Source organism: Perkinsus marinus (genome assembly GCF_000006405.1).
Source record: "Perkinsus marinus ATCC 50983 genomic scaffold scf_1104296955314, whole genome shotgun sequence".
In the NCBI taxonomy this organism is placed as follows: domain Eukaryota; phylum Perkinsozoa; order Perkinsida; family Perkinsidae; genus Perkinsus; species Perkinsus marinus.
The window spans coordinates 207,333-234,198 of record NW_003207807.1 but is presented as its reverse complement, the minus strand read 5'-3'; the positions used below and the strand labels follow the sequence as shown (position 1 = coordinate 234,198).

General features: G+C 46.6%; 9 protein-coding genes across 9 annotated transcripts in view; 4 read left to right on the top strand and 5 right to left on the bottom strand.

Annotated features, from left to right (window-relative positions):
- Positions 1 to 964: 964 nt before the first annotated feature.
- On the top strand, positions 965 to 2,680 carry Pmar_PMAR024097 (TD and POZ domain-containing protein, putative; the record flags this gene model as incomplete). The annotated part of the gene is made up of 7 exons (XM_002775827.1): positions 965 to 988; positions 1,335 to 1,436; positions 1,486 to 1,529; positions 1,842 to 1,977; positions 2,167 to 2,295; positions 2,486 to 2,561; positions 2,607 to 2,680. 7 exons carry the CDS (start codon positions 965 to 967, stop codon positions 2,678 to 2,680), a joined length of 585 nt encoding a protein of 194 aa, XP_002775873.1.
- Positions 2,681 to 3,741: 1,061 nt separating this feature from the next.
- Positions 3,742 to 4,360, bottom strand: Pmar_PMAR024096 (60S ribosomal protein L27a, putative). The gene is made up of 2 exons (XM_002775826.1): positions 4,133 to 4,360; positions 3,742 to 4,083 (listed from the first exon to the last, which is right to left on the bottom strand). The coding sequence occupies exons 1-2, from the start codon at positions 4,330 to 4,332 to the stop codon at positions 3,840 to 3,842; spliced, it is 444 nt and encodes a 147-aa protein (XP_002775872.1). The 5' UTR covers positions 4,333 to 4,360; the 3' UTR covers positions 3,742 to 3,839.
- A 2,889-nt stretch (positions 4,361 to 7,249) lies between these two features.
- Positions 7,250 to 13,556, top strand: Pmar_PMAR024095 (hypothetical protein; the record flags this gene model as incomplete). Its single annotated transcript, XM_002775825.1, has 25 exons — positions 7,250 to 7,338; positions 7,384 to 7,483; positions 7,550 to 7,672; positions 8,156 to 8,291; positions 8,342 to 8,403; positions 8,842 to 8,961; positions 9,013 to 9,138; positions 9,616 to 9,706; positions 9,760 to 9,852; positions 10,449 to 10,565; positions 10,827 to 10,918; positions 10,967 to 11,106; positions 11,157 to 11,233; positions 11,569 to 11,688; positions 11,740 to 11,859; positions 12,162 to 12,244; positions 12,425 to 12,504; positions 12,549 to 12,652; positions 12,697 to 12,774; positions 12,819 to 12,945; positions 12,999 to 13,073; positions 13,121 to 13,203; positions 13,253 to 13,341; positions 13,390 to 13,441; positions 13,489 to 13,556. Exons 1-25 carry the CDS (start codon positions 7,253 to 7,255, stop codon positions 13,554 to 13,556), a joined length of 2,442 nt encoding a protein of 813 aa, XP_002775871.1. The 5' UTR covers positions 7,250 to 7,252.
- Positions 13,557 to 16,330: 2,774 nt separating this feature from the next.
- On the bottom strand, positions 16,331 to 17,239 carry Pmar_PMAR024094 (hypothetical protein; the record flags this gene model as incomplete). Its single annotated transcript, XM_002775824.1, has 1 exon — positions 16,331 to 17,239. One exon carries the CDS (start codon positions 17,237 to 17,239, stop codon positions 16,331 to 16,333), a length of 909 nt encoding a protein of 302 aa, XP_002775870.1.
- An 898-nt stretch (positions 17,240 to 18,137) lies between these two features.
- On the bottom strand, positions 18,138 to 19,088 carry Pmar_PMAR024093 (hypothetical protein; the record flags this gene model as incomplete). Its single annotated transcript, XM_002775823.1, has 1 exon — positions 18,138 to 19,088. The coding sequence occupies one exon, from the start codon at positions 19,086 to 19,088 to the stop codon at positions 18,138 to 18,140; it is 951 nt and encodes a 316-aa protein (XP_002775869.1).
- Positions 19,089 to 20,170: 1,082 nt separating this feature from the next.
- On the top strand, positions 20,171 to 22,452 carry Pmar_PMAR024092 (hypothetical protein; the record flags this gene model as incomplete). Its single annotated transcript, XM_002775822.1, has 13 exons — positions 20,171 to 20,406; positions 20,451 to 20,583; positions 20,630 to 20,747; positions 20,794 to 20,969; positions 21,013 to 21,085; positions 21,133 to 21,227; positions 21,277 to 21,327; positions 21,383 to 21,515; positions 21,556 to 21,728; positions 21,774 to 21,881; positions 21,933 to 22,015; positions 22,059 to 22,288; positions 22,334 to 22,452. 13 exons carry the CDS (start codon positions 20,171 to 20,173, stop codon positions 22,450 to 22,452), a joined length of 1,728 nt encoding a protein of 575 aa, XP_002775868.1.
- A 101-nt stretch (positions 22,453 to 22,553) lies between these two features.
- Pmar_PMAR024091 (hypothetical protein) lies at positions 22,554 to 22,848 on the top strand (the record flags this gene model as incomplete). Its single annotated transcript, XM_002775821.1, has 2 exons — positions 22,554 to 22,703; positions 22,747 to 22,848. 2 exons carry the CDS (start codon positions 22,554 to 22,556, stop codon positions 22,846 to 22,848), a joined length of 252 nt encoding a protein of 83 aa, XP_002775867.1.
- Positions 22,849 to 23,367: 519 nt separating this feature from the next.
- On the bottom strand, positions 23,368 to 26,007 carry Pmar_PMAR024090 (hypothetical protein). Its single transcript, XM_002775820.1, has 11 exons — positions 25,933 to 26,007; positions 25,821 to 25,863; positions 25,713 to 25,769; positions 25,594 to 25,662; positions 25,315 to 25,549; positions 25,130 to 25,257; positions 24,898 to 25,086; positions 24,648 to 24,846; positions 24,433 to 24,511; positions 24,093 to 24,382; positions 23,368 to 24,044 (listed from the first exon to the last, which is right to left on the bottom strand). The coding sequence occupies exons 1-11, from the start codon at positions 26,001 to 26,003 to the stop codon at positions 23,920 to 23,922; spliced, it is 1,485 nt and encodes a 494-aa protein (XP_002775866.1). The 5' UTR covers positions 26,004 to 26,007; the 3' UTR covers positions 23,368 to 23,919.
- Positions 26,008 to 26,362: 355 nt separating this feature from the next.
- The window catches only part of Pmar_PMAR024089 (myosin light chain kinase 2, skeletal/cardiac muscle, putative), a gene marked incomplete at both ends in the record, with an annotated part of 3,188 nt that continues 2,684 nt past the window's right edge, over positions 26,363 to 26,866 (bottom strand). Inside the window, 2 exons of the mRNA XM_002775819.1 lie at positions 26,363 to 26,477; positions 26,510 to 26,633. Coding sequence (XP_002775865.1) covers positions 26,363 to 26,477; positions 26,510 to 26,633 — 239 coding nt within the window. The remainder of the gene's footprint in view (positions 26,478 to 26,509; positions 26,634 to 26,866) is intronic.

The following is a 26,866-nucleotide window of genomic DNA, read 5'->3' as shown; positions in this document are numbered from 1 at the left end:
GGGAGGCGGGACCGTGTCCAAGGTAGTCGGCACTACTGTTCGCTTGAGCAGTGTTGAACCCAGCTGATCCTGGGAATTTCACTATAGGAATTCGGATGAAAGTGAACAGGAACTAACGAAAATTTTTCGAAATTTCCGTATTGTCAGTGACATGTGCATATTTCCCTCACTGACTCAGCTGACCTCAGGAATTTCCTCATTCACTATATTCTACGTGTGAATTCGTGTAGGAGGGTGCAGAAACCAACGAAAATTTCCTCGGAATTTCCATATTGTCATCAACACATGTAGTTGAGCATGTGCATATTTCCTCCCACACTGGCCCTGCATTGAAGGCTTTGTGATAGATTCTGCCACACTGGAGTGGTCTACCGGGGCGCGTTGTGCATTTTTGGAGGGTATGATGGACAGAATCGACTTAATGATTTCAGAAGATACATATTAGGCTCAGAGGTAGGCCAAGATAGTTGAAACTTGGGAAAATGTGGTATAGCGAAGCGATGCATCTGTCGGCGCATAGTCGTGATATGTTGGCCAAGCGATATGGTTGTTTGTGTATGGTAGCGGTGGATTAACTCGAGAGTTCATGCCTTGAATAAAGTGCTTGAATTGCTATCATTGAATTTTGATTTTTTAGCACAGTTCACTTCATGTATCAAGTGGTGAAATTGAGTATTGTGCGAAATTTGCCCAGATTTCCGCAATTTTTGGTTGCGAGTAGTATACTAGCAGCGACGTGTCATTGAGATTACTCGTGCAATTTTGAGAACTAGGGGTCTAGATTTTCAACGGTGAATTTACATTGCATTATCTGACTATGTATAGCGGCGTTGGAATATATGTTTGCTCTCCTCAGCTCAGCTCGGGAGTTTCCTTACTAATTATAGAAGTCTACACACGACTGTGGCTAGCAGTGTACACTTCCTCAGAATATCCATATTTTCATCAACACACGTGATTAACCATGTCCACGTTTTCCCACGCTGATGTATAGAGTATCCATGTACTTAATACCGATTAAACTGTCACTAGTGTACTGGAGTTTCACCCTAGTGATATGAAAAACACCAGTGAAAAACATACTTCACGGCTACTGCGTAGTGTGAATATCGCGTTTTTCACGGAGTTTTACACCGGCTCACGTAAAACGGGTGAAACTCCATCGGCGTTTCACCCTCAAGTGTTAAAGTAAGTATTATAGTAAGTATTATAATGTACTCTAATTCTGATTTAATACTTGAGTAAATTATTTTTCTACAAATACTTTATTTATATTCTTTTGGTAGTAGTAGTAGTAGTAGTAGTAGTAGCGTACTTGATACTGTGTATGTAAGGTTAACGTGGATATACCACCGTCGACTTTATTGGAAGATCTCCGAGATATGGTGGATGATCCAACATGGTCTGATGTGGTGTTTGAAGTGGAGGGGAAGAAGGTAGACGTTTTAACTGGCTAAAGTTCATACCAAAATTCCGTCAAATCAGGTGTATGCTCATAAGATGCTATGCGTGAGATGCCCTTATTTCCAGTAGGTTGTTATCATCATCGGAGTTTCGCAACCCGTTTAATGTGAAGTGGCGTAATACTCCATGTGAAAGGACGTACATGTTTCCGCGAGCGATAATACAATTGTATACCGCGAAGTGAAATGTGAAATGTGTTTTCACTAGTTATTTTTTCTCTCATATCACGGGTATTTAGTATTCAGAATTTACTGTCTTGGAATTCAACCGTTACCTGTTGTGATATTACATGTCAACGGTCCGAATTCGCGGGTGAAACTCCATGGTTGTTGTTGTTGTTGTTGTTGTTGTTGTTGTTGTTGTTGTTGTTGTTGCAGGGCGATGTTCTCACGCTCTATGAATATGAAGGAGTCTACTATGTCGATTGACGAGTGCATCCCAATACAAGGGGGAGTCACTCATAGGGCTTTCAAGGGAGTGTTGGAGTTCCTGTATACGGATGAGGTCCACGAGGTAGGCGACATTGCAGCAATGTTGGAATATATGTCAGCAGTTTCCTCAGTGATTGTTGTTGAAGTTGCTTTACGAATTCGAATAGAAATGTACCGAAAACGACAAAAAAATTTCCCAGAATTTTCGGGAAATTTTCATATTGTCACCGCCACATGTAGTTAACCATGTGCATATTGATTTTCATATCAGTTGACTGTGGATTCCGCGATGGACCTGTTTGTTACAGCGGACCAGTTTGGAATAGACAGACTTAAGAAGATTTGTGAGAAGGAGATATTACAGAGTATCAACATCGATAACGCCCCTACGATACTGCAGGTGAGAAGGAGACTTTATGCTTGTGTGTTGTTAATGGTGGGACTAGACACATTCTGTGAGTAGTTGAAACGTTTACGGTAGATATGAATAGGAAATAAACACTGTACTAGAGGGTATGTCCCCCTAGTAGTAGACTGGTGCTACTACTAGTAGTAGTGATAATAATCTGCATCGCTCCGCCTTCCTTCAGGCAGCCGATATGCATGCAGCAAGTGGATTACGAAAGCGTTGCTTAGACTTTATACTGCGGAATTTTGACTCAATAAGTAGGGAGATTTTGGTATGCTATTAAGTAGAGTGTTTTGTGTCAGGTAAAACGACGGCATTCGAGGAGATGGGCAGGAATAATGTGGAACTTTTATTAGAGATATTACGCATGCGGTGATTTTACTGTTTATCACCAACATTTCGACATAACAGAATTCTGTGTTCGAGTACATCCTCCTCTATATTAGTGTTGGAAAATATGCACGTGGTCAACTACATGTGTTGGTGACAATATGAAAATTCTGAGGAAACTATTTACTTCTACCCGAATTTGTAAGTAAATTCCTGTAATTAGTAAGGAAACTCCTGAGCTTAGCTGAGGAAAGCGAACAGATATTCCAACACTGCTTTATTGTTTGTACAACAGTGAATAAATGAGATGGAGCAATTCTGAGATAGTAAAGATTTCAATGACCACCAGTTTAGCCTTTCCATACACGTAGTAAAGAAGACGATACAATCAGGAACAATGACCACCAGGTTAGCCTTTCCATACACGTAGTTGATACCATTTTAAGACGATACAATCAGGAACCTATAATTTTCCCGGGAAGAACTCACTCTGAATTTTCCATTTGCCTAGGAACAAATTCTTCGATCAATTTCTAATGTTACATTAGAAACTGATCGAAGAATTTGTAGTACTAATGTTGGTGTTCTGTGTACATGTTGATTAGTTCAACCGAGCTAATTAAATTAGTTAGTAATGTACATGTCACACTAGCAGCGTTTTTCCCATTGTTATCAGACCCTGAGGGGAAGTTGCTTCTTAAATGTGTATGGGTCTTTGAATACAATTAACGAAAAGAATTTACTCGAATTATGCAGAGATCTGATGAGAAATACCAGCGAACGATGAAGGATCAATCGTAATAACCGCTTTCCTCATGCAGTTCTCATCGAAACTGCTTAGCATAGCTTTGTCTAGGGGAATATACACGTGGTCAACTACGCGTGTTAAGGCATTTCTGACGCAATTCTTGTCGGCTTTTCACTCTGATTGTAGTATAAGGAAACTTGAGCCCGTCAGAACACATACCCCAATACTGTCTTGAAAAGCGCGAAGCACGACATGGTCTGTTTCCCGTGCAGCTGAGGACGTACATGATAACAAAGAATCTCCATCCCAGTATATGCCCACCTCCCTATTAATAACACTATAAACACAATAGATAAATAGTGTCTCAGAGATGACCTCCAGCCAAAGCGCTCAACAAACTGCCGTTCACTGCTGTTAGTAAGCAATGGGAAAGTGTCAATGCATTTCCTGATACCACTTAAGCGGTGAGGACGCAGACACCACCGACGGCTTGGATCTTCTCCTCGGCCTTCTTAGAGAAGTAACGAGCCTTGACGATGACGGGCTGCTTGGGAAGGTTGCCCTTGCCGAGGACCTTGAAATAGCCGGCCTTGGTGCAGTCGATTACGGGCGCCTTGTCCTTCTTGTCGGCGTATTGGAGACGGGTCTGCTCGGAAACGAGGGACCACAGCTTCTCGACATTAACCTCGGGGCGGTAGAACCTAATATGATAGAAATCGACAGGACTTCGGCTTGGTGTGGTATTATTACTTGTTCTTCTGGAGATGGAAGTAACGCATACCAACCTTACCGAAGTAACCAGGATGGTACTTATCGAAGTTGATACGATGGTGATGCTGACCACCGGCGTTACCATGTCCACCAGGATGCTTACGGTGCTTCCCGATACGACCGTGGCCGTGGGACACGTTTCCTCTATGCTTACGGGTCTTCTTGAGGCAGGCAGTCATCTTGAGTCAGATGCACTTCACCGAGGGCTCCAACCTAGTTTCCTACCACCAAATCGATCAGGCTATATTGTGGTTGCGTTGAGGAAATGCAAGATTGCAAGATTTTATTCCTGTACCGTGGTAGGATTCGGAGTTGTTCCACTTCCTATATGCGTCGTACTATACGGTGCCTTGACACGGCATTGAGTGGAGCCTCTCGGAAGGGTGATGGAAAGTTGCCGGTGATACGACTAAGTGAAATCGGGGAGAAAAAAATGAGCAATTCTCTTATACTAGTAGGAGCGACCAAAGGCATTTACGAATAGTCGTTGTGTTACAGCCCGTCACATTGCAAGCTAACGATATAAGGAAGAGTAAGAGCAAGCATCGTGACGTGGGAGTGGTGGAGGTGGTCGGTCCTTCTGGGAGGTCTTACGGCGTTGCTTCGTATAACCCCTCAGCGTACACATCTTGCAGGTGAGGGAGTATCTTTGGACCTCATCCGTATCTTTGTCGCTCAACCTCAGGATACTCCATCGAAACGCCCAAGTCCACATCGATCATGAGTTTTTCTATGATGCATTTAATAAAGCACTTCAATCTCGCATAGCCGCTTTTGGAGGTATGCCGGAGCTCCGGAAAAGACCCTTTCGAGTGAGCCCGCCTCCTGCCATTACTCCTTAGTATTTTCCCTTCAGCTTATCAACGGTGATGGCGACCATCTGTCTGGCCTGTAAGCCTCGTAACGATACTTTGTTGGAGTCTATGATACTGCTAGTTACGTGGACGTGTTCTCGCCTACTACTGCTATAGTGAGCTCATCGACAGCTTTCATGGACCGGCAAATGCAGCATATAGTGCAGGCCTTGAGGACTCTACTACCAGGATTGACGAAGGTAACATGATGGGCCTTTTTAAGAATGACAGTGTTGGAAAATATGCACGCATGTGTTGGTGACAATATGAAAATTCTGGGGAATTTTCGGGAGATTGGTGTTGGTTCTCGTACCCGAATTCGTAAGGTAGAAGTGCTCCTGAGCTCAGCTGAGGAAAACTGTCATATTTTCCAGGACTATATAAAGATCTCCTACAGGTTTATCTCCGTCATGATGATCATAGCAGTAGAGCGTTCGAGTTCCTTCCTTCTGTCCGACCTCATCTGCTCTGGTCTTCGGAGCCTCCCTGTACAGGAAGTGTGGATATCACTGGTAATCATGGAGTGTGAGAGGTGTTGACTCAGTGATGGTATGGCGAATTATGGTCTTCCAGGGTTTAATAAATGTGCTCGAAAAGTGACATTGATTGAAGAATGTGTTCCTAGCCGTGTGGGAAAAATTCAAAATGAGTTTGTCTCGGGGAAATTATGGGTTTCTGGTTGATACAGTGTGTAGGTCTTCACCACCAAATGACGAGCGATGAACTACTACTACTACAGCTACCGGTATGGTTGAGATTAGCCCGGCCTGATGCGACGAGGAGGAAGGTGCTAGCAGTCTCGACTGTCGCGGGGAGGTTGGCCACATCGATGGTGAAGACCTTGGAAGGGGGAGAGGAGGAATTTGAGGAAAAGGTGGGCATGGGAATGTGAGGTTTGTATGTTACGAGGTGCAGAAGTGTGAGAGGATTTATATGTGGCGAACTACATACGAGGTGACAATATGAAATTTCTGGGGAAAATTTTTGGGAAATTCTTGTCGGTTTCTGAACACTTCTTCTGCCTGAGTTTGTGTGTTGTGAGGAAACTCCCGAGCTGAGCTGGGGAAAGTGAATATATACTCCATCACCCTAACTGGGTGTATTCCTCCTTGTCGGCTCTACTTGCGCGTAGCCGTACGTACGAGTTCCACAGAAATATCATATGTTGATATGATTGTAAAAAATGATATCAATAGCCTTCCTATGTGTAGCGTGTCGGGTCCACGACACTCTGTTAGTTCAGGTGATGGTCATAGCAGTGGAGAGATCGAGACGGCTGTGTAGGGAGATGGAGGAGTCTATCAAGTCGAGTTGCATTCGGAGTAGAGTAGTAGTAGAGCACAACGTACCGCGGCTGTGGCTCGAGGAGAGGCGGGATATGGTAGTGTCCAGGGGGGGAAGGCTCGTTGGGAGGTATCGTGTTCGGTTGTGAAGTATTTATGAAAGTGTTAGAAGTTACATTCAAATGATCTACAAGCCAATTATAGGTGTCGGAATGTATGTAAGCTTTCTTCAGCTGAGTTCAGAAGTTTCCTCATTAATTATAGAAGTTTAGATGCGAATTAGCGTAGGGGAAAACAACCGATATTTTCCGATATTTTCCCGAAATTTCCCGAAAATTTCCCCGAATTTCCCGAAATTTTTCCGGAATTTCCCATGTTGTCACCAACACATGTACTATTTTCCTGAACTGCTTGGAGATCATATCGATTACGTAGGCGGGCGAGTTTGACATGGTCATCATATCCCCACGAGTGTCGGAGGTTGAGGCTCTGAAGAAGCTGCTCGCCTCCGCAGCCCAGCAGCTCGTCCCAGGAGGGGTACTGGTCTTGTCTGGGGTTGACGAAGTGGGTTTTTCAGTTTTTGCGTCGCTCCGCTGTATTATTGGCATTTTTAGATTAGATATGTTCGATTTCAGAAGATCTTATTGCAGGCTCTCGCTCCGCGTCTGGCCACTTTGATGTGGGGATTTCGTCGAAGTCGGGAAGTGAATCGTTTTTGTTTGTAGTTACGAATCTACGGGTGCATCGGATTTCCCACTACCCCTGGTGCCCTCAGCTCGGGACGGCTGTGCTGACAGGGTATTGGCTGTTCGTGTTGGTAGTGATGTTTATGATGCATAGTAATACTAGTGGTGGAGAAATTTTACATGTGTTTCTGTTGATTGTGTTTCATGAGTGTTTTGATCGGTAGTGTTGTAGTTGGAAAATGGGAGACTTAGTTGTTTTGTGTAGTGACTGTCTCGATGTTCGGCATCTTATTTAGAGTGCTCCCAGTGATTCAACTCCTGTGTATGGGAGTATTGGGTTTACATCCGGACGAGGCGATGAAGTAGTATCTTTAGGTTGAGCATGGAAGATACGGGAGTGTGTCCAGATACGATTGGTTCGTGCGTAACATTGGCGGTATATCAGCCGTCCCTGAAGTCCTCCCTAGTGGCGATATATTCGTTGGCACTGATGAAGGGGTTATTGCTGTAATAATCTACTACTATTACTATCACTACATGTGTTTTTTCTCACCTCATTCGTTTGTGTGGCAGGTGCTAGCTAAGGATACTGGTATCCTACAGTGGCGAACTATTATGTCGCCAAAGTCATCGATCGTGGATATCCGTGTGCTTGGAAGGTCCAACGTTGGACTGGTACAGACAGCGAAGGGGCAGGTGTGCTGGGGGGATGCGCCTAGTTTGATATTATTGAAATTTTTGATCTTGTTAAGATATTGGAGTTTTACGTGAAGTAGCGTAATACTCTGAAAACGCGATATTCGCGGTAGTATGTTTTTCACTAGTGTTTCTCATATCACTAGGGTGAAACTCAATTATATCATTTTCAAGTGGCATATAGTACTATAAGAAAAGAGCATTCGTATTCATAAATATGAGAGAAACATCATCTCGAAATTTACGTTCTAGTAATATTACCGGTGTTTCACCCGTTTTACGTGGAGTGGCGTAATACTCTGTAAAAAACCCGATGTTCGCGGTGATATGCAGTAGTCGTGAAATATATATTTTTCGCTATTGTTTTTCATATCACTAGGGTGAGACTCCATTATAGTGATACTAATATTGAATTCATATCGCATTCATACAAGGGGAATTTAAGATTTCAATTTTGATCGTTTTGAATTTCTTCTTTTTCAGTTGTTCGCAATAGATCTCGAAAAGGGCAACATCGTTCGGGAGCTGACGAGGTCCAAGGTCATCAACTTCGACGTTTGCGAGAATCTATCCAATAAGATGCAGCCTCTTATTCACGTTGGCTGTGTTGATGGTCATCGTAAGTAGTCTACCCCTGAGCACTGCATGGTACGGTACTTGAGAACTTAGATATTTTCGATCTTGAAAAAGCTGAGCTCAAGGAGCCTGATAGCAGTAGTTTGCCTACAGCGGTAAGAGAGGGAGGAATTTGCTCTGTGGTGGCTGAAATGTCGATAATGGAATAAAAAGTGCAGAAAAAGGGGTGTAGAGTGAATGTGAATCGTGTTGGAGTGCCGTACGTGGTAGTTTGATACGCAAATGTGTGTTATTTTAGAGGACGAATTTTAGTGAACAAGTTGTCGCAGACGGGTACTTTCATCACAACACATGTTCATAGTTATGGTTACGTTAGATATGCGATATAGTTGCAGATTGATTCTCATTAACCTCGAGAAATAACGCACATTTGCATATCAAATTGACACTCTTTTCTCAGCTGGGCTCAGGAATTTGCTCTCTCACGAGTCGGAGTGTGTAGATGAATTCTGGTAGAAGTGCCCAGAAACTAACGAGAATTTTCCCTCAAAATTTCCATATGACAAATGTGGTTGATTCGTGCATGGGTGTAGGTTTCCTGCTCTTCTCGAAAAGATGGTACCGCTTTGGAGTTCTCGAATGAGGGTCTTGCCTCGGCTACGGCAGTGTTCGTAGACGGCGATGGTTTGCATGTGCGGGTTAGTCCGATTAAGGTGGGAGAGTTGGGGAAGGGATGGTATGGTTGGAGGTGTTGTTGGCTTCAGATTGAGAGATATCTTATGTCCACTGGTGGGCCTATTCCGTATCTTGAAACGGGAACCTCTGAGGAATCTGATTTTATTATGCGAGAGATCAAGTTTCCGACGACTTCTATTGGAAACGAATTGGAGGTGACAAGGTTGATATCGCAGTTTTACCGCTCTACGAAAATTGCACAAATTGCGAAATTGTGCAAATATCATACGAATATCGTCGCTCTGTACGATATTCTCATCTATGGAGAAGGAGTTTTTGTGATTCAGCGTGACGCTACCATCGAATTTTTGCTGACATTTTTATGGTGGTATTATCAGCGTGAGAAGGTGACACGTTGACATTGACGATATTAAAACTCTGGAAGGGATTTTCGGGAAATTTGTATTGGTTTCTGTGCAATCCTATACTGATTCGTGGAATTATTGAGGAAACCAACTGAGCTCAGCTGAGGAAAGCAACTGAGCTCAGCTGAGGGAAGCAACTGAGCTCAGCTGAGGGAAGCAACTGAGCTCAGCTGAGGGAAGCAACTGAGCTCAGCTGAGGGAAGCAACCATACATTCCTTCAACACTGCATGTTATTGACTCTATTCTATGGGTGATTTCTGTGGTAGATGCTGAACAATCCTGAGGGGTTTATGAAGGGTGAACATGTGTACACGAAGAAGGTCGGAAATGATATGAAATTGGAAGTTAACTTTGATGGTAGTAGACATGCCGCTTGCCGGGATCGAACCGGGGACCTTTGGATTACTCAGATCTATCATTACGTATGAAGAAGGGCGAGAAGGTGCTATGGACTCGTGAAGAGAGCTTGTCGAAACCGGCACAAGTCGTGACTCTCACTGAAGGTGGTAATAAGGGTGCTATATTTCTGTGATGTATATTGGAGTTCCACTCGTCGTGAAGTGGCGTAATACTTCATGTGGAAGACGCGATTTTTTCGGTATGAAGTGAACTGGAAGTACTTCCGTAGATAGGAGTCACTTCGCACATGTTTACCCAAAATTGATATATTAAAAATATGATATTTACATGTTGAATAGAGTAAGCTGCGTATCGAATCAATATTGATAGTTTTCAGTCAACAAGAATAGACGGGCGAAAATGAGATCTCAAATCTCAGTGTTAGGGATAGGGGAGTTTCACCCGTTTACCGTGAAGTGGCGAAATACTCCATGTGAACTATAGGACGTATATGTTTCTGTGACCGATAATACAATTGTATACCGCGAAGTGAAATGTGTTTTCACTAGTAATTTTTTTCTTTCATATCACGGGTATTCAGGATTTAGAATTTACTGTATTGGAATTTAACCGTTACCTGTTGTGATAGTGCATGTTAAAGCTCCGAATTCTCTTTTGAAATCTTTCAGAGCGGCGGTGTATCCTATGTGTTCTGCTCACGTGCCTCTCGCTTTGAATTTTCACTTTGCCTCCTTTTCAGCCGGTTCTGGTAACGGTGCCTCTGTGGGAGGGTTGATGGACATCATCCCTACGTCTATGGCTGAGGTGGAAGCTTTGGTGGCCAGGACGAGTGCATGGTTCGATGATAGAGTTCAGAGTAGGCTCAACGGTGTGGGAAAATATGCGCACTATGAAAATAGTTATCAGTGACATTAGGTATGTAGCAAGTTGCTACATACATGTAGTTGCTACTAGCAACTACATGTGTTGGTGAAAATATGAAAATTTTTGAGGAAAATTTTGAAATTTCTTGTTGGTTTCGGAATACTCGTAGCTGAATTCGTGTGTAGAATTGTGTAATTAGTGAGGAAACTGCTGAGGAAAGCGAAGATATATTCCTCCAGCACTGCTTGACTAGGTATTGGTAAGCAGAAGGCTGAGGTCAGTGTGCCTGAGGCTAAGGAGGTGGCGATTGATGGAGTGGTTCTTGGGAGGCAACCTGGCAACGCGGTAGATGATATGACGAAGTTACGGTATGACGAGGGTGATTTATTTTAGCGCCAATTGGCTGACCTTATTGGTCCTCACTTGAAGATAGGAGTGGTTCTATCGGAGACGGGGAAGCTGTTTGCTATCGACCTTGCCACTTCGAAGATCCTATGGTCGAAAATGGCGAGCAGGGATTGCGTCATAGACAGGCATGGCAGAGGTCGTGGGTTCGATCCCCGGTATGTCCGTTTTTTTTCAGAGTGAAGAATGGGCCGAAGATCTGGTTGCGAATTTCACACTCGAATGGGAAATACGATCTTATCGAGCCAACGACAGGTAGTAGGAGCGCGAGTTCGGCCTGTGTACCCGTTTCACTCTCTTTGGATTCTCCGATGTTACTGGATGATCGCAACGATGGGGTCTGGTCTGACTGACCAATGAGGAAGGCGGTCATCATCTGTGGTATACTGTCGCTAGGCTCGGCAGTCTAGGGGTAAATTTTTTTGGGCGACAGATTTGAAAATTTAGTAGTAGGACGTACCACATGAGGTAGATGTGGAAGAGTAAGAGTCGTATGTCACTGACTTGCTATCATTGTATATCGCTATTATTACTCTGATATTGCCGTTACTCTCGCTGTGTTCACTTCCGTATGCATTTTTTCCTTGTAGGAGACGTGGCTCAGTCGGGAGAGCTTGATGATAGTTCTAGTGGGCATACGTATGCTCTCAATGGTACCAACTTTGTCGGCTACTATGCTGGCAAGGAGGCTTGGGTCCTCCGTTTGAATGGTAAACGGTCGTTGTAGTAGCGGACGTTGTTATGTTATGTCCTGTTGTTAGATGATACGGAGCAGGTTGTTTCTATTGTGGAGCCCCGACAGGATTATTTCGGTCATGTACCTGTGGTGGTGAAAAGTGATGCCTCGGTGTTGTACCGGTACATCAATGCTAACCTCATTGGTAGTATAGGACCTCGTAGATTGTGTCGCTCACTTTAGGGAAGTGAGTTAAAACTGTTGGTTGTCGTCAGTCGCTGTTGACCAGCGTGGGAGAATATGCAGATGGTCGGCTACATGTGTTGATGAAGACCTGAAAATTTTGAGGAAAATTCGGGGAATTTCTTGTTGGTTTCGGAATACTCGTAGCTGAATTCATGTGTAGACTTGTATAACTAGTGACGAAAGCGAACAGATATTCCAATACTGTCACCCTCTTGAGCCTAATAGCAGTATTCGAAGGGCGCTGGAGGCTATGATTATCAGGTGTGATAACGGAGAACTCTGCAGGGTATCTTTTCGTGAGGCTGATTGACTCGGTGACGGGTGCATTGGTGTACGAAACAAAGGTAGGGAGGAGGGTGGCTCGCGCGTTTCTGAGAGTTGTGGCGATAGGAGAGTATGCACATGGTTAACTATATGTGTTAATGATGATTTGGATTTCTCGGGAAATTTGTGGGAAATTCTTGTTGGCTTTCACATGTGTATTGTGGAAATTGAATATATATTCCTGTTATTGGAAGCGTCAGGTCCCCCACGCGTCGGAGCCAATTATGATCATCTTCGATAACTCTGCTATAGTGTACTATCATAACGATAAGGCCAATAGGTAGTTTATGCAACTTTTACAGCTGCAATTATTTTCGATGGCAGGAACGAGTTGTTAGTGGTTGATCTGTTCAAGGACAGGGACGACCATGGATTTTGGGAGACTATGAAAATGTCTCAAAAGGCTAGGGAGGACGGGGCCATCGAGGGTAAGCGCAGAAAGGTATCATAACTTCACCATAGTGCGTGATAGGTAACTCCACTAGAGTGTCGGCTTATGCTCTGGAGATGCCCATTGCTGCTGCACAGCAGTTTGTGGTACCTCAGGCTGGTAATGCCAGGGATGGTGACACCAGGTGTCACCGCTGCTTTCAGTTATTAGTATGGGAGTGAGTACTACGCAGAAGGGTATCACTCCGAGGAGCGTGTTCTTGGGGTTGGCCTCTGGTAAGGTTCTGGCTGTGAATAAGGATACTGTGCTCAACCCTCGTCGTCAAACAAAGTGAGTGATGATTGATCCATACTATCCATCCGTCACTTCTCACTTCTATATAGCCATCCAGTGAGTGGCCGTTCGAGCCGTCTGCAGAACGTGGCGTCTGATAAGGACCATGATGCTTCGCTTCCTGCGTAAGTGTATATGACTATAGAATTTTCTCGTTGCAGTTGTATTGCAGTTATGCGCCTTTGATACCGGTGAAAGCTACTGATGTGGTCACTTATAGTAATCAAGTGGAGGGGTTGAAGTTCATCCGAACAAGTGAGCCGGAGTCTGCTCGTCGTCATTTTCGAGGAGTTTCTTTTATCAGCGCCGACCCATTTCGAGTCGACCTCATTGTTGGTACTCTTCGGTTTGGATATGTACATGATTCCTACGAACACGGCGCAGCGTTACGATGTAAGCGTCACTGCGCCACGAAATTCGGAGGTGTTTTGTTCTGTTCAGCTGCTTGGACCTGACTTCGATTATCCTCTACTGACTATCAGCATTGCTGTTGGTAGGCTGGACTGTGGCTGTGTTCATGTGGAAAGATATTTTTGTCAGTCCTCGCGACAATCCTTATCACAACGCGGATGGCCTCGCGTAAGGCTTTGGAGAACCGATGGAAATGATTAACCAACACTGTTCTGAATAGATATATCGAATGTTTCTATCTGTAACCTGCTTGTCGTGCTCTTCACTGGAATCTTCGCTGTGCGTTGGGAAAGATTTGTTTTTCTCTCTAGTGGGAGGAGACGTAGTTTGTTGTCTCCTGTGGTTACGTTATTTCCTCCATTTTTGAAAGACTCCGAGGGAGAGTTCTTGGCCTTGGCAATGTGCCGAGATGAGAGCCGACGTTAGTAGGGATATCTTTTTTGTGGTGCTGTTGATAGGAATCTTCGCTGTGCGTGAATGGGTTTTTGTAGTGGGTGTCTTGGCACTTGTATATATATGAGCCTGTTACCAGCACCACTTTCCTCGACGTTTGCTACTGGAAGAGGGACCCAGTCAAGGGTAAGGAGTGTATTAGAGAAATGCACTGTAGACCGAAAAGTTGCCGAGGAATCTCAGAAGAATGATAAAAGTGATCAGAGAACTGATCTCAGGAAGTTTTCGCTGACGCTCAGAACGTAGAAAGCCTTTACTAGGTTTAGCTGAAAGGAAGAGTTGTTTTCGGTCTGTCATTTCGTGTTATGCAGGAGGGTCTTGATGCAGCATAAAAATCTTGCCTAGGTTACTGGAGGTATGCTCATCCCAGCTAGTGGTGCTGATACTAATATAGCGCCAGCTGTGCGCTTCCAGCGATTGGAGGATGATTACGCTGGTGGTGACTATGAATACGAGGAAACTGATGGTAATACTTTGGGGGGCAAATGTTCTTGGTATTTCGTAGTAGGCGCGTTCGGGATACATGAGCTAGCACAAATGCTCGGCACAGTATTGGAATGTGTGTTGATTTCCTCACTACATTTTAGAAATTACAGTCGCTTCAGGGTGCAGAAACCAAAAACTTCCGAAATATCTCAGAATTTTATATATCACCAGTATCACAAGCAGTTGAGTATGTGCGTATTTCTCTACGCTCTGCTCGGATAAGAAGTGGAGTCTATGTTTTTCATCAAGCCTTGGCGTGATGCTCATCATCAGGTTCATCAAGGTGCTATCACCATTTTGGATTATGCGGGAACGCCGATGCGGAAGTCGTCATGAAGAGCTCAGGGAGTGGTATGGATTAGGGTAGTGTGAAAAAATGTGCACATAGTCGACTACATGTGTTGGTGACAATATGAAAATTCTGAGGAAATTCTAAGGAATTCTTATTGGTTTCTGTACACTTTTACCCGAATTTGTATGCGAACTCCTATAATTGGAGAAACTCCTGAACTCAGCTGAGGAAAGCGAGCATGTATTTTAACACTAGGTAGGCTCGTCTACAGTTCATATTCGCCGAGGGGGGTACTCGGCGGCTGCATTACCTCTCTGTGGAGAGTGTGATATGTTGATAGTGAAGGAGATAGATGAGGAAGAATAGTTAGCATCGATGATGTACATCAATAATATTGTGCTGCTTGGATAAACTGCACGCCTGCGCATGGTTATTTTGGCGCACGTCGGGGCGAATCGACCAAAAATTCGAAGGGGCTTCAACCATAATTTCGGTGTATATTTGTTATACTGATATGCACCATGAAGTGATATGAATATTTACGGGTTACGTTGAAAATTCGGGTCTTTACGTATTTGCATAATGAAAACGTAAGCACGTGAAGCATGTAAGTTTTGGCCCTCATTCACTCTGTGGGCTATCCTACTAAGTGTTAACTGAGGAAATGCTCGTACGCCCATAAGAGGATTGCTGATCGGAACTCTCATGAATTATTCCCCTTCAGGCGTTTCATCCACTCCTCGGCTGAAAAGGAAGTACTTTGAAATTGGCCAGGACGAGGTGGCGTACTCTCTATCATCACTTGGTGAGGAATAGGACAGCTGCTTGTTGGAGTCTCGGTTGGGCAGATATTACGTTCGAGACCTTACCCTTGTGCGTGTTGCCGAAAAAACGCTCATTATGACTATAGGGTGGTCGTGGTAGATATACTTGTCTGGTCTAGTTTGAACATAATGCGGACACCCCATGTGGGTCCGTATTTCCTCTGTACTACGATTTTCCATGCTTCAAGTTCTGGTCACATGTAGACGTTATCTCGGCCGTATCGGCTGTTCTTATTACAATAGCATCGTCGAAGGTATTCCTATCACATGATGGATTTTACCTTACTCATGGTTTGGTGCTTTTTCATGAAACTCAGTAGAGTATTTTGATCATTTTGTCTTTTGTTGTGTTTTTGCAGTGGCAACGAGGGAGTGCTCTTGTCAGCTCTTTTCCCCTCCTATGATGCTAGACACTCTCGAGCGGATAAGTCCCATAACACTGTAGTGCCATAGGAGCACCAACTGAGGGGGAGGTTACGTTTCGCTGGCCAGTTGGGGTCAGTCGAACGGTAAGAGCATGGGGAGCTAGACAATAGTGTATTTGTCGAAAAAAGTGCGGAGATGTTTTATCTCGGGGAAAAACGTCGAATAGAATTCACATTTTTATAAACTAAATATGACTATAGAGCACAACTCATTCATTGGAGTACCACTGTCGGTGAAAAAAAGTCTTATTTTTATAAACTTCCGACAGCCACGCATGTGGATTCTATAAGCATTGAAAGGGACTCTGAATCGAAGTGAATTGTTCCATTTCGTATATCGGTGTACGCTACTTCGCGGGTCCGGATATAGTCGTAGTTATTTACTCTAAAGAAAGATCAATTTGGTCGGCACAAGACAACAGTTCATGACATGTGGGCGCTCATCGCGATAACAGCAATCGTTCACAACTGAATAGAGCTGGCAGATCGAACTAGTCGGACTTTGCCGTAGGACTTGAACGGAACATCGTTTTGAGCCTTCTAAAACTCTTCCTGAAACTAGATTTCAGAATGCCGAATCTGCTGGTCTTTTCCAAGCCTAGAAGTTTCGGGAGTTCACTGCTGCTGAAGGGTTGACCTTCGACAGTGGGCAAGCGAGCTTCTGGCAAGCTCAGTCTGGTGCCATCAAATTTGCTCTGATCGACGGGCTCCAGGATGACCACGCACGGCTCGTAACCTCCTTTTTTGGTGAAGGAACCACGAATAGCGGTCCCAAGCATGGTGTAGAGGAGGGTGTCGTAGCTTCTGTCGACTGCGATATGTTTAAGCCGTGAATCTCCATCGAACGTCATCGTCACGGCCATACCGTCTTTGACGAAACCATAGTACATACCGTTCGGCGTCGGATCTTGCTGACTCTCACTCACCAGCAACTTATCCTCAGTACAAAGACGATTTGCAGTTATGACTTCGGGGTCGTCTTGTCGCAGAGAGCTGGAGTCGGGCTCCGGTGTGAATTTGTGACTGGTAATCGGCTTGAAAGTTCCAAAGCACACTCCGGGATTTTTTTCCACCGGTGCCCAATAATGTTCTGAACCTCTCTTGTCGTCAACAGTATATACCCACATGCTCGCTATCTTCACTTCCTTACTTGGTGTGCGATGGATCTGCGAGTAGCTGCACTCAATACCATCGACCGTTTGACGTCTCCTCTCCGTTGCTTGATCGATGCTACCCTTTGGTAAAGGTTCGAAATAGTACCTTGTCCCCTCGTCCGACTGACCGACGAGGATCTGCTTTACAGTACAGTTGAAGGCAGTCGAGCTGCCCTGTGCAGCCTCTACTTCCTGCTCGCCCCCTATGGCCGAGGCATATATCTCCGACGTCAGAGTAAGCGTCATTAGGAAACCCGTTTCGTGATGGAGTCTCATTGATGGGGAAAAGGAAGACCGAGAAAGTCTGAGGCATACAAATAGCCACAACGTTCAGAAATTTATATCTCCTTCGTTCCTCTACATATACTATGTTGTTTATAGCCGGCTAAGACCTTGGCACGGAAACGCCATTGCTCGAGAGCAGAGGCGTCGTTGGTATTTTCGTGGCGAGCGCTACTTCGAAGAGTCAGACATCGTAGCTGCAAGAGATTTGACTCAGAATGGCATGAACACTTAGACAGTGGCGAGGTGAGAGAGTCTGTAGGTTTCTGGGCCATGCATTGATGGCGAACAGGAGCCATCTCGAGGACGGGTGGGCCGGAGGAATTCCTGTCAAACTAGTCTTCTTTATGGGTCCATCAACTCTTGCACTTTTAAGGCGCAACAGCCCGTTAGACTCTGCGATCGTTAGATTTCGGCCAACTTGTGCTGCAATCAACGCTTCGCTCCGCTGGCCTCCCGATAGTGCTCGCTCTGTCAAAACGTGTTTCACGTCTCTAGCTTGCTTGTTTATGACGGCTTTTTCAATAGCTCTCCTTATTCTGGCTTTTGTACGCAACGTCGGAACTGAGTGAAGTCGATAAATGTGTTCCTGGAACTCTCACATGCTACAGTTTAGTAGATTTAAGATAGGGGAGCTGCCCGGTATCCACTTGAACGGAACAAGAGCTTATACGGCTGTGACAACACGTACAGCAAGAGTATTTTCATACATATTTCCACTCCCGACTGTATGCGCAACGATATCTTCGCTGAACAAACTTTTCCGTCGCATCGCGCCCTGAAAGATTGCCATCACTCGGTGAAGGGTGCCACGTCGTGACAGACTTACATCATTACTGTCGGCCACTCAGTCGCTCACCATCTAGTCGTGGCGGTCTGAATAGTCGTCTGCCTCTGTATCAGCCTCTGTGAGGAGCCTGATTCTGAGCTCATCCCTCGAGCGTCGGCTGGGCATGAGCCTCAGCTCTCTGATTCCTCTGATCCCTTTCCTAACGCGAGAGGCGACCGCCTTGAACTTTTTTGTGAGACCGAGCAGGTCCCGTAGATCGCTCCTGTCGAAGGTCTGCCCAACTATGGTATTCAGTCGAGCAAGCGCGAAGCTTTCCCTCGTACCGTTGAATGTGTTTGGGTCAACGGGCTCGACGATCAGACCAACTTCTTCTGAGCTTCCTTCTTTGGTAAACACGCAGTTTATCGCTTTTCCAATCATTTTGAAGGTCAACACATTGTGGCGCCATCCTTGGCGAGCATCCACCTCGACATGCTGTATTTGTGACTCCTCATCGAACTTGATGGTTGCTTCCAGTTCATCTCCAATGAAGCCATAGTAAACACCGTTGGGAGCGGGCTCCTCTTCGGCCTCGCTAAGCAGGAGCTCGTTTTCTGTGCATAGCCTATTCGCGGTGATGACTATCGGGTGCGCCGGAAACAAGGGCTGTAACCCTTTATCCACACCGCTCAAAGGCGTGAACGTCTCGAAACACGTCTCATCGGCGATCTTTCCCGAAGCCTTGAAATCCTTATATCCTATAGTATCATCCACAGTATAAAGCCTAGCATCGTACTTCTTCGACTTCTTGGATGCTTTCACATATGATTTTGTATAATAACAGTGGAAACCGTCTACTTCTCGGTCGTCCATGTTCGATACGGCCAAGGACATCTCCTTCGGCACCAGTTCGAAATAGTACCTTGTTCCCATGGGAGATTTTCCAAGAAGAACTGGCTGCTGCTGACGTTGTCCCATGATCCCCGCTTGTAGTACCAAGATTGAGGCAGCTCGGAAACGTACAACAGAAGAGCTGTGAGGCATAGATCCTTGTTGGGCCAAAGAAGAATCAAGCTGGCGGGATTCAAAGTACCCGGATAAAGCTAACTTTTGGTGTCGACTGAAGAGATAGGAGACGGGTGAGCTCGAGTTCGACGATGCTGGTGGCGTGAGTAAGCCGCTCGAGAACTGAGACTTCGCCAAGACGTCTCCGAGGCGAGCGCGCCTCTGATAATTGTACCGCTTCAAGAACACACACGAACACCCGTGGAGACGAACTGAACTTCACTCTTTACGTGCCGCTCAACTTTGTTGTGGTACGCATAGAACTGCTGATCGTCGAGGCAATCACGTAATATACACAAATCAACTTTCAGACTTGTGCCGGTGCGAAGTCTTGCGTATTGTGAACGCACTCGCGGTACTTCCTCCTCGAAGGCTACGTAAGCCTCTGAGTTGGTAACGTAGCGATTCGTCAGCATGCTCATGGGAACCAATGTTTTTCAAGGAAACTTTGCGATGGATCCGAGCCCTCATGAAGTGCTCATCGATGTGGTCCAAGTTGGAGTCCAACTGGACCGTCCAACCACCATCTTTAAATGTGAAGTTTTTGTACGTAAGAGCAGCGTCGGCTATGTGGAGTGTATATTCGTAGGGGAAAGGTTTCATACTAGATGAAGCCCTCCCCGCTTACCTTGAGTATCCAGAAGATATGTATGAACCAGCCTGGGTTGAAGACTCATTGCCAATAGCGGCACGGGGGAGTACTATCCATTACCAAGTTAGTAATACCAACAACGAGGAACGCTACTCTGATCTGGCATAGGTATAAGTATTCAAATTAGATGCTAACAATGCGTCGATAAAAGGAAATACCATAGTCGGGTTATGATAACACCGGCACTTCCGCCTCTCGTTGGTCTGCATCCTGTCCTTTCTTACTTCGGTGGGAGGTCGTATCGACCTCCGGCGCTACTATCGATGGGAAGGATGCTGAGACTCACCAGGAGGGTCATCATACGCTGATGCGCCGCGCTTGTCGTTCATCTAGTTCGTGATCTCGAGAGACACTCACGGGGAGGATACCATTCGTGTTGGCAGCGTTGTTCAGTTGTCTGTCACTGTCAATGTCGGCTCCGGGCGGTGCTCCGATCTCCAGCAAGCTGACCTCTGAGGACGTCAAACGTCTCAAGGCCGCCATAGAAGCAGCAGAGACAGTTGACGAGATCACACGGCTCGAGCGTGTCCTCCTTACTGGTCGAATTGATGATGTTGCCGACCTCTTAAGAAGAGAAGGAGGCGGGGGAGATGTCTTGTCGTCCTTGTGGGCGGATACGAGGTCAGAGAAGCAGAAAGAGAAAAGGTGCGTCGGCGATCTGCGGCGATCCATATGATGATTCCTTTCAGGGCTCTCTCTAGCAAGCCCATCACGGAGCCCTCGGGTCATCGAGTAGTGCCTCCCCTCCTAGCCGTGCCCTTGCCAAAGCGACCAAGGCTCAACGAGTGGGGCAGTCGTCCATCCCACGAAGTGCCGAAAGAAGTATTGTGGTCGTATAAATAAGAGGCTGACGAACACCGAGGCTCAGGTCCTGACGTGCCTTCATACACGTCTGCTTATCCGAGCTCGACTCAGCGGTAACTCTCGAGGACTTGAACCCGTGATCGATCCGGATGCTGATATCAAAGGGTGGGCTTCAACGAGAGGTGAGTTTGACTCTATCTTTCTTCCTGTTGGAGTATGGTCGTTCAGTCCTGGCACGTGACTCGCCAGTGAAGGAAGATTCAACGGGCTCCTCAGTCGAAGCACCACACCGTCGTCGGGATGTGATCGCCATCAGCGTTGGCATGTGTTCCACTCTCGATCCGACCGATGGCAGGACCTTGGGCCGGGAACTGTGCCGAGTGGTCGTGAGGGACTACAGTGAGGTAAGTATATTTCCGCGGACGAAATATCTTGCCGTCATCTCAGGACAACGAGGTTTTGCTGGATGTCCAGGTGAAGCCTGTTGGGCACATAGCAGATATGAGACCACACTCGACCGGTAAGAGGCTTGCGAGCTGATCTGGAAGACCGCAGTCGATGCTTCAGGGTTGGAGTCTCTCACCGAATCGGCGGCGCCTCCCAGCGTTGCCCGTCAGAAAGTGATGGACCTCATGCACAGCGGAACCGTTGTCCTCTGCATGGTATGGGACGGTTGAGGTGACGCCTTGATGGGAGAGTGTTTGTGTTCAGTCTATGCTGCCAGCGAAGGCACTAGAGATCCGCCACGAGTGCTGGTTGCCAGTAGGTGGAGAATGTTCGCCTGTGGGGATCGAACCTGCGTCCTTTTCCTTGCCAGATGACCCACCTGTTCGAGATGGACTCTTCGCGAGTGAATAAGGACGACGTGTATGTGAAGCTGCCTCTTACACACCGGCAGCTCCATGCAGCTGTATTAGGGGAGGCCGACGGAAGCCTTGGTTCGAGGAGAGGTGAGTCTCATCTCTTCCGCATATTTAGACGATTCATCAGAGCCCACCCTCACCGACCCCTTGTTGGCCGAGTCACTGGACGTGATCAAGCTTGTAAGGGGTGCTGTCTCAACGGAGCTGGCGAAAACTGGACCAGATGGTGGCGAGTCGGACGCCTTGGAGTTGACGCATGCACTGAAGATTGGCCCCCCTTTGAGGCCTAAGGAGATATCCGTGAGCTGTCTACTACATCGTGACTAGCAGCCTCTTTATGTGCAGGTAGAGCACATCCCTTCTGATTGGCGGGACGCTGAGATATCAGCCCTCTTTCCGGATGCTTCCGCCATACACGCCGTCACTTGGGAGCTCGTGCAGTCCGAACCACGAGTGGGATCATCGTAGCCTAGCGAAGATCGTCTCAACGTTTACTTGTCTCAGAGCGAGCTGGAGTGGCGAGGGCACTGCATAGTAGAGTTCGCTAGTGTGAATGTGCGCAACAAGCAGTTCTCCAACCTGCAGGGGTATTTTTCCCACGGCGTGAGTCCCGTGATCCGATTCTTTCAGTTGCACTGATGTGTTCGTTGGCTATGATTGGGAGGTGGCAGAGGAAGTTGATGAGGAGCTGCTGAAACAGCTAGCGTCCGAGTTCGGCGTCGTCAATCATGCGAGAATCCCGGCCAAGTTTCGGCCGCCCTTTAAGAAAGATGAGAAAACTCGTCCATTCGGCTTCGTATCTTTTGCGCACCGGGAAGACGCAGTTAAAATGGGCCGAAAAAAGAGCCTTCGAGCTCCCGGTAAGCGAAAATCAGCAGCTCCGCTCGCAACTGTGCTCCCTTCAGGCACTGGTGCTGACGGAAGAGTCGTTCTGTTGCGACCCAAACTCGGTAAACATTTAGATGGTCCATTGAAGAGAGTACCCGTGAAAATCGGTGATTACATCGAGGTTCACAAAACGTGACTTTCCATCGGTTTCGAGTTGCGTTATACCCCTCATAGGAGCATTCGTGGGCCCCACGAATTCGAAGCATCCCCGGGGTCTTCTGTCACTTTCTAGTCTACATGTCCCTGCCTGCCCACTTCCCCATCGTGCGCCCCGGGTGCACCGAGGTTTCTACAAAGTTCTTCGACTGTTTTCGAGAGGCTTGCCAGCCAGAAGGGAACGTCGAGAAGGCGCGTACGGCTGTACAGCGCTGTGAGAAGGAACTTGAGGTGGGCTTATTTAGCCGACTCTTCCCTAGGCATGTGGTTTCAGGAATACAATAAGTGTTTCGAGGAGAGCTTGAAGGGCCGTGCTCAGCCTGTTGTGCTTACTAGATGGGAACAAGTCGAAGAGATGCTGAAGGATGATGATTGATACAAACCAGCATGTGTCATTATATTAACGTTTCCGTTGACCGATTTACCCTCGAGCAAACCAGTAGTCCCACGATATGAGGAAGATCATCATATTTTTAAGAATGAAGGCTCTACAGCCTGCTGACAGTTTTTACACATAATTAAGGAAACTTCTGTCGACTTCTCACGCGGATTGCCGCACGACGTGTATTAACATCTTCGCGTGTTTGTTTTATTCTAACTGACTCTACCTCCTGGGTCTCTGGCGGCGCCTTTGCTTTCCCGTCACTGGATGTCCACAACCACTGTGATCGAGTGACTGAGATTAACGCAACGGCCTGATGATGCGAGCTGTTTCCATCTCAGGCGTGATATGTGGAAGCATGTCGCAAGGACTACGCTGCGTCACACCTTCCCACAGGCCTATTGAAAAGAAATGATGATATCTTCGCTGAGAAAATATATTCGAACGGATCGTCGACTAAGTGACGATGGCGAGTCCCGGAGATTGACCAACACAACACCCATTATGAATACGATCCTCTACCTTGGATCGATAATAAGAGTTCCGAAGTTAAGGACAAAGCTAGTGCAACTCTGCGCAGATGCTGCCTACTGGTCGGCCGCCGACTAAATGACGGTGTTGAAAAAGCCTACTGCTATCCGAAGTAGACACAGTAGGGATTCCAACGTGGTGATTCATGTAAGAAAAGTGTGCCGATGGCCACCTATATACAATGGAACACAGACTAATAGCACCAATGCTGCAACCCCAAGCCCACTCCTAGCGTTGCCTAGGCGATTATGCACGGGAATAAACATCCCCATGTCGGATTTACTGTGAGGAATGGGATTGGACGATGTTGCCGTCTGAATACTCAGCGACTTTCTACTCATAAGACATCTACGGTGACTGGACTCAGGAGCATCTTGATAACAAAAAAGAAATGATATAATAATGATCTACGACGATGAAATCTTGCTCGAGATGACGCTGGGATTATAGCGGGAGAACAACGAACCAGTACAGGGGATTACAACATACGAAATACGACGTAACGTAGAAGGCCAGAGCGCTCAAACGTCACTATCAAGGACCCAGAGCGCCGCATATGGACGACCGGTCCATCGAATCTATCGTTGAGGCCGCTAGAGTTTCGCTCGAAATCGATTCCCTACTGCCAAATCCCTCATCGAAGTACTTACTGCTACCACCTGTAAAAACAATACCTACAACAAGTCCCCTATAGTCACTATTACTACGTCGCTCCGAATTCTCCATCTCACTCTGCTGATTCGATTCCATCACCATTTCCTTCCCCACTTGGGCATCATGGAATACCCCACGATAAAGTAGATGGCTTTCGATCATAGTCTTGGCCTCATCGATCTCCTCAGCTCTACCACACATCTCAATACACGGTCTAGACTCCCCCATATCGTCAGTGTCGGAGTAGCGAGCATAGTGAAGGGACGTGCGCTCAGCTAAGGCCGACAGGTTGCTGTATTTCGGCCCGACCACCCACTGAACACTCTCTTGCTCTATGGGGTATCTGCCAGAAAGGCAACTGTCACTGTGGGCGATTTTGCTCATTCTTATTACTTGACTATGAAAAACTCAAGGCGCTTACGAGCCAGCGCTGATGCTGACTCAAATGGTCCCTCAATAATCACCAATGATCCTGTTGGTGACTCTCGAGATGCCTCCAATATTCGGACCTAACTCGGCTTCTTCAAGGGTCGCAAGTTCGATCCCGGCACTCGTCACCTTGACCCCAAACTCATCCTCAACACTCCTCACATTTGCGCCTCCTTTACCTATCGTCAGCCCCAGCAGTCTTCGCGTCGTACAGAATTTAATGACGAAATTCCGCGATTTTTCCTCAGTCAACTTCTCGTGTGTTGTCGTCCTCACAGTAGACAAAGACGGAGCGGAGCGTTGCACAGCTAGATTTTTGGAACCGCTCGAGCAGCTCTCCTTGGCATTATCATTGCCACTTTGCTTCCGTCCTCCTGCCTGAGACAAGATTAACCTTCTAATTCACTGAAAGCCTCAAACTGCTCCTACAGAGGCTTTTGCTGCTGCTTGTTGTCGTCTTTGCCGGGTGGCGCTCAGACGTCTGTGATCATGGAAGGACTGAATTTCCACCTGGTGCTTCACATGGATCGTCAGAAGCATACGAGCCCGTGCGGTAAGGTGAGCGATGCCGATTAAATAAACTCTAGGGTGGTCGCAGTGGGTAGTCTGGACCGATATCTAAAAATATTCATGAATGAATAAAACTGATGGCTTCCCTTACTGATGCTAGACGGACTCGGACGGCTATGTACCTCATGCAAGCCCGACCATCATCGGATACCAACCAATCACTCAACGACTGGGGCACTTCGAAGATCTCGCTCTTTAAATTAGTCAAGACGGGGGAACCTGTAACCAACAGCCTTTGACTACCCATCCACCCAGGTTCGATCCCCGCACCATTACATTTGGTTGAATCATCCCACAGCTGCTCAGGGCTCTCCCGAGGCTTACTCGGCGCACGTAGATGATTCAGTTCGACAATCGTTTGTTGCCTTTCCAATTTTAAGGTGTTTCTCTCCTCCTCCTCGTCGTCACCACCGCCAGGCTCCTGCTGGATGTAATACAGACCATCTTTCACTCCGCTCACAGTTCCCAGACACCACGATGGCGGAGTGAAATCACTCCCAAGTGACAACACCTAAATGAACAGCTATACATCCCACCAAGCAGTGTCACCATTACTTCAACCGTGTCACCAACGCCTGGCTGAAAGCTGTGACCAGAAACAACCTTTTTAGGAACAAATCGAACCTACGAGAGAAATGATCATCACTTGACGACCTCCCCAGAGATACACTCACTGTGTCAATAGGTACAATCCTCGGCTGCCAAACGTTATTCTCAAATGATATTCGTGCCTGCGTATAACAACCACCCGTGCCAACACCACTATCGAACAACACGCTTACCTCTTTAGCTTCAAGATCAATACCTGCGAGTAGGGCCATATACCTGAACACTAGATGCTCACGATGACGATGCTACTACTACTACTACTACTACTACTACTACTACTACTACCATTTGTTCTCGTAGCCCCGGACTTCGACGGGAGCTGAATAGCACTGCACGGCAGCTGATGGAGGCTCCATACGCAGGCACTGTAACAAAACTGATAACCTCAACAGTGATGGCCAGAAGAACGCAAGATGAAATGCTACTGCTGAAATTCAGTGAGAAGCATTTTTATTCATTCGTGGCAACCTGCGATAACATATCATGGGCATCAGACTGGCTGCCAGGATTTGAGACTGCAATATAATGATACCACTCCTCCTCCACTTCTCATCAACTACTACCGCTCTCCCCTCCTTCTGATCCATCCATGGTCCTTCTACGTTTAGCGGCAGGAGGAGAAGGTCCCACCTTCTCTGTTGACTCGACGAACCATTCATGGTCGTCCCTGTGAGATCGGTGTCGTTACCAGGATTCGAACCAGGGACCTCCACTCTCACAGTGCTCGCTGAGCCGACCATCTCTTCCTATCGTCCACTCGGAGGAACATCTCTATCAAGTTCTTTGCTTCCTCAGAGACGTCCTCCCATTCGGCGAACGCGAAGCTATATCTGTCCACCCGGGTTCGATCCCCACATCCGACATCTTGTACTCTGCATTTAATATCTTCTGATCCAACAGCCCTTCTTGACCATCAGGATCCTCATCCACCGAAAAAGGCGGAGTTGCCGACAGCACCACATACCTGACAGATGACCTCACATAGGCTCATCCAGAGAGATCACCACACACCAACCCACAACTCTACAAGGCACCATTCCACCTCCGAAAACCTCCGTCAATTTCGCGGCGTTTGCCGCGCTCATAGTGACACTTTTAAGTCGAGCCATATGTTGCAGATTGGACCGCGCATACGTGGAAATTATTTATCCACGACCAGAAACGGCGAAAGAACTCATCGAAAGCTAAATCGATGATTACCGTTGAGGAGAATATAAAA